At 46.2% G+C, this 4,488-nt stretch overlaps 1 protein-coding gene across 1 annotated transcript; it reads left to right on the forward strand.

The window, feature by feature from the left end:
- Positions 1-2,175, forward strand: F5891DRAFT_1186052 (uncharacterized protein; the record flags this gene model as incomplete). Its single annotated transcript, XM_041366630.1, has 1 exon — positions 1-2,175. The coding sequence occupies one exon, from the start codon at positions 1-3 to the stop codon at positions 2,173-2,175; it is 2,175 nt and encodes a 724-aa protein (XP_041228487.1).
- Between the last annotated feature and the right edge of the window lie 2,313 nt (positions 2,176-4,488).

Consider the following 4,488-nt stretch of genomic DNA (forward strand, 5'->3'; position numbering starts at 1 on the left):
ATGACGTCTGAAAATAGCACTTACATCAAGCTGGAAGCAATAGAAGCGGCAGTTCCTGGAGAAGGAAGTCACAAGCGTGCCCTGATGAATTTTCAGAGCGAAATTGTGGGGCAGATAGACAAAATAATAGACAGCTGCATGACATTGCTTGAGGCTACCCTGCAGCCTCCAGAGGATGCCAATACTACAAAAACTATAAAAGACAGCCCAGAAACTGAGACACCAACAGAGATACACACCCACATGCCTCCTACACGTGCCATCACACTTTTTCAACCCAATCCAGTTATACCTAAGTATGCCGGCTCTAGTGCCAATCAGCCTATCATTCATCCCGGACACCACGCTTACCGGCACACTGCCAATATTCAACACGCTCACTCCATAAATGGCAACCACGAGGCGGATTACTTGGTCCTGAACGGATCTCAATTCGGAAATCTTAGGATGGATGCGAAGAACATCATAGATTACATTCCAAGTATAGTAGTCCATTCTAACTTCGCAGCGCATGACGTCATCTCCCAATGTGGGAATGTAATTATACCCATATTTGAGCTTCCCGTCGATGCGAGGCAGATTCGCTCACCTACTCCGCTTGGCTTAGCCAAGCGACTTTCACCCGGTCCCTTTTTTAAGTCGTATGACGACGACGTCAAGCGTTCGCTGGGCCAGGCGACCATCCCACTTCCCACTATTGAATTCGATGACCTCATTCACATGTCTGAACGCGACATTCTGAACATCCTGGACTTGCCTATCACTAGGGACACCTCACACGGCTCACTCACTCGCGAGCCCAGGACGCTTGCACCTGTGTCGATGACACTTAGGAACTTCCGTGACGAAACCTCGTCTTGTCGAACTGCGGAGAGAGATGTGAAAGAGAACATGACTTTGAGTGTGGATGATCATGAAGTACGTCGAAAGAACTCACTGAAGTCGAGTATCCCGAGCCCGCCCAGGGTATGCACACTTGCACCCTCTCTGCCTGCACCACCTAACAACTCGGCCGCGCAGACACCAAACGTTTCAGATGGGGAACCCCCATCTGAAGCTGCACTCTTTCACCAAGCGTTAGTGGTGAAGACGTGGCTCATCGCACTTGACAAGAGCACAGCATCCTTTGGACGCACCACCTCTCACAGCCTGACCATCCACGAAGAAGAGTTTTCGGATGATGGGGAGCTTGTCAGTGCGAGTGACTCCCTCTCGTCGTGCGCTGACGACAACAACAACAACTTACCCCCAACCTTGCTCATGAAACTGGACACAAAGGTACCCCTGAACATTACTCATATCCGACACCTCGCAGAAGACATTGCTAATCCATGGTCACACAAGTGCATTCCCCAGCTCATTCCCTCCCTCGTATTTAGCAAGACGGCAGACTCCCTCGAAGAACCTGACGAGGACGAGGACATGTTCGACCAACTCGAGCCCACTCCCTTCAGCATCCAGTACTGTGAACACTCCTATGAACCTCTCCCTTTTCATGGCTCTTACGATTTATTCACCACTCAGCGTCTTGTAGCGCTTTGCAGGACTCTCACTGGGAGTATGGCCTCCCAAGCCGTCCAAGAACTCGGACTGGAAAAGGCTGCTTTCCACACCACCCGTCCCAGTGCCATCTACCACTATCATACATCGACATACTACGAGCACGTTCCCCGTGGCAAATCCAGACTTTGCACCTGCATTATGGACCTCAGGAACATGCGCGTCATGGCACGAAATGTCTTACAGCTCGTTCATGCCACACTCACCCCATCTCAATCGCAGGAGTGCATGGAGGAGCAGATCATACTCCTCATCATTGATGGTGTGCGCTGCATTCCTGCCAGCATCAACCGTGCTGCCTTCTTCATGCAACTTTGCCCAGCTGCCAACCCTCTCTTCACCTTAGAAGAATTCGCGTACTTACGCACCGCAGCTGGGTTATTTCGCTTTTTCGGACACTTCACCATTGCAGATGCCATTGACGACTTATTACAATGCTCCCTCCCTGACGAGGACATTGTATATACACTTTTGCAGAACTATTCACTTGATGACTTGCGAGGCACTGGTGTCTCCCCAAGCAAAAGCTTGAAGTACCTTCTCAATGTCGCAGAAGCTTGGTGCGAGAATTCCTTAGAGGTTAATCATGTTGGCCCATGCTATTTGGAAGGGTAGGCAGGAGGTATCTTGTCATCGTTCGTATTGATTCACACAATGTTTTGGATTAACGTTTGTACAACTACTGTAACATTTTGCCTTGTACCTGACTCTGTCTCATCTCACTATGTACGTCACGTGCCTTACTTTTTGACCTTATGTCTGAAATTACCAATATCTTTTGATTGATCTTGTACTTATATCACGATCGCTTCCCTGTCAGCTTGTGTTTGTTTCTGTTTGCTATGAAAGAAGTCTCGTTCGAAGCTCGAAGCTTCCCAAATGTACCTAGTTACCCATATATACATAATGAATCTAAATTGATTCATTGAAAGGACGTGCTAGATTGAAGGTCCAGGGACTGTGTGGAAGAAAAACAACTAAGTCCTTGTGCATCTTGGCACATCAATAAGTGACAATGTCAATACATCATATATTTCCCTGCAGCTCCTTTTGAACTAAACTAATAAATATTTCGACAAGTCCAGGGTTAAGCCACCGCCTTCCTGGCAGTTCTGACCCTTCAAATTCTCAAATTGTTCAAATTACCTCCTATTTAGAGCACACATAAAACTTAGTCGCTCAAGTACCCGTCAAGCATAATTTGACAAGCACTGGCTCATAAGCCAAGGACCCTTACCAACCCTTTCAGTTTAAGTTTCGCAAAGCCTAGCCCCACATTAAATTCTAGACAGACGTCAGAATATACACAATCAACCGCCCAGACTATACCCTTAGCAACAGTAATGTTAGCAGAAATGCAATATTCGGAGGCTGAAAACCCACACCATGTATTCTACGTGCGAGCCGATAACATCCACACAGATTCTGAAGAAGATAGGGAAGGAAATTTTGAAACAAGAGACTCAGGAGAAGAGGATGAAATAACCATATGGGTGGATAATATTTCAGAACATGTTGAGCCTGGAGATTCAATATGGGCAATGACCAGTGATGAAGAAGAGGATGAGGGGATGTTCTGGACTCCCAAGGAAATCTCTGACTACAAGCAGGATAGCAAAGACAAGGTGAGTTCATTCACAATGTACAAGAAAGTCAACAAGAAAGTACGACCGGTACCAGGAGTATTTCCCCAGGAAGCCCAAGTAGTGAGGCAATTTCCAAATGACCCTTTAGCAACTCTCCCACCCCTATCTCCTAACCCTCCAGATGTGATTCCTACCAAGAAGCTCACTACAGAACGACTTGAAGCCTTGAACATCAACTCGAAAGGATTCTTACACCCAGAAGAAGAGAAGCTGTTTCGACATATTATGTGGCTGCACCAGGATGCGCTAGCATTTGAGGACACAGATAGAGGTACTTTGAAGGAATCCTACTTTTCACCCTATATTATTCCTACTGTTCCACATATTCCATGGGAATACAAGAATATCCCAATTCCACTGGGAATACGAAGCAAAGTTATAGAAGTACTCAAGCTCAAAATTGATGCAGGTGTCTATGAGTCGAGTCAGTCTGCATATAGATCACGATGGTTCTGTGTGGTCAAGAAGAATGGAAAGCTAAGAATAGTCCATGATCTACAGCCTTTGAACAAAGTCACCATTCGCGATGCTGGATTACCCCCTATTCTTGATGATTTTGTAGAACCATTTGCAGGAGCACAATGTTACACCGTGTTTGATTTATTCTGGGGATTTGATGCTAGAAAGCTTCACCCATTGAGTAGAGACCTTACAGCATTCCTAACTCCCCTAGGACTACTCCGTATTACTTCACTCCCCACTGGATTCACCAACTCTCCTGCGGAATTTCAGAAGTGCATGACCTTTGTTCTCAAGGATGAAATCCCTGACAAGGCCAACATATTCATAGACAATCTCCCAATTAAAGGCCCTACCACCACATTCCCTGATGAGGAAGGACAACCTGCTGTTCTGGTAGAGAACTCAGGAATACAAAAATTTATTTGGTTACATGCCCTAGATGTTCATCGAATTATGCATCGCATCAAGGAAGCTGGTGCTACATTCTCAGCACTTAAGATTCAACTGTGCCTCCCAGAAGTCCTGATTGTTGGACAAACCTGTACCCCTGAAGGACGTATCCCTGACAAAACCAAGGTGGATAAGATTCTCAACTGGCCTGACTTGACAACCCCAAAGGAAGCCAGAGCATTCCTAGGACTGTGTGGTACTGTTCATATATGGATTCCTGGATACTCTACATTAGCAAGACCTTTAAGTGAGCTATGGAGAAAGGACATAGAATTCATTTGGGATGAAAGACAAAAGGAAGCCTTTGAGACATTGAAGAAATTAGTTGCTTCAGCACCAGCCCTCAGGTCAATCGACTATACCTCAGACT

This window comes from Suillus fuscotomentosus (assembly GCF_016647785.1).
Source record: "Suillus fuscotomentosus strain FC203 chromosome Unknown F5891scaffold_15, whole genome shotgun sequence".
NCBI classification, from domain to species: domain Eukaryota; kingdom Fungi; phylum Basidiomycota; class Agaricomycetes; order Boletales; family Suillaceae; genus Suillus; species Suillus fuscotomentosus.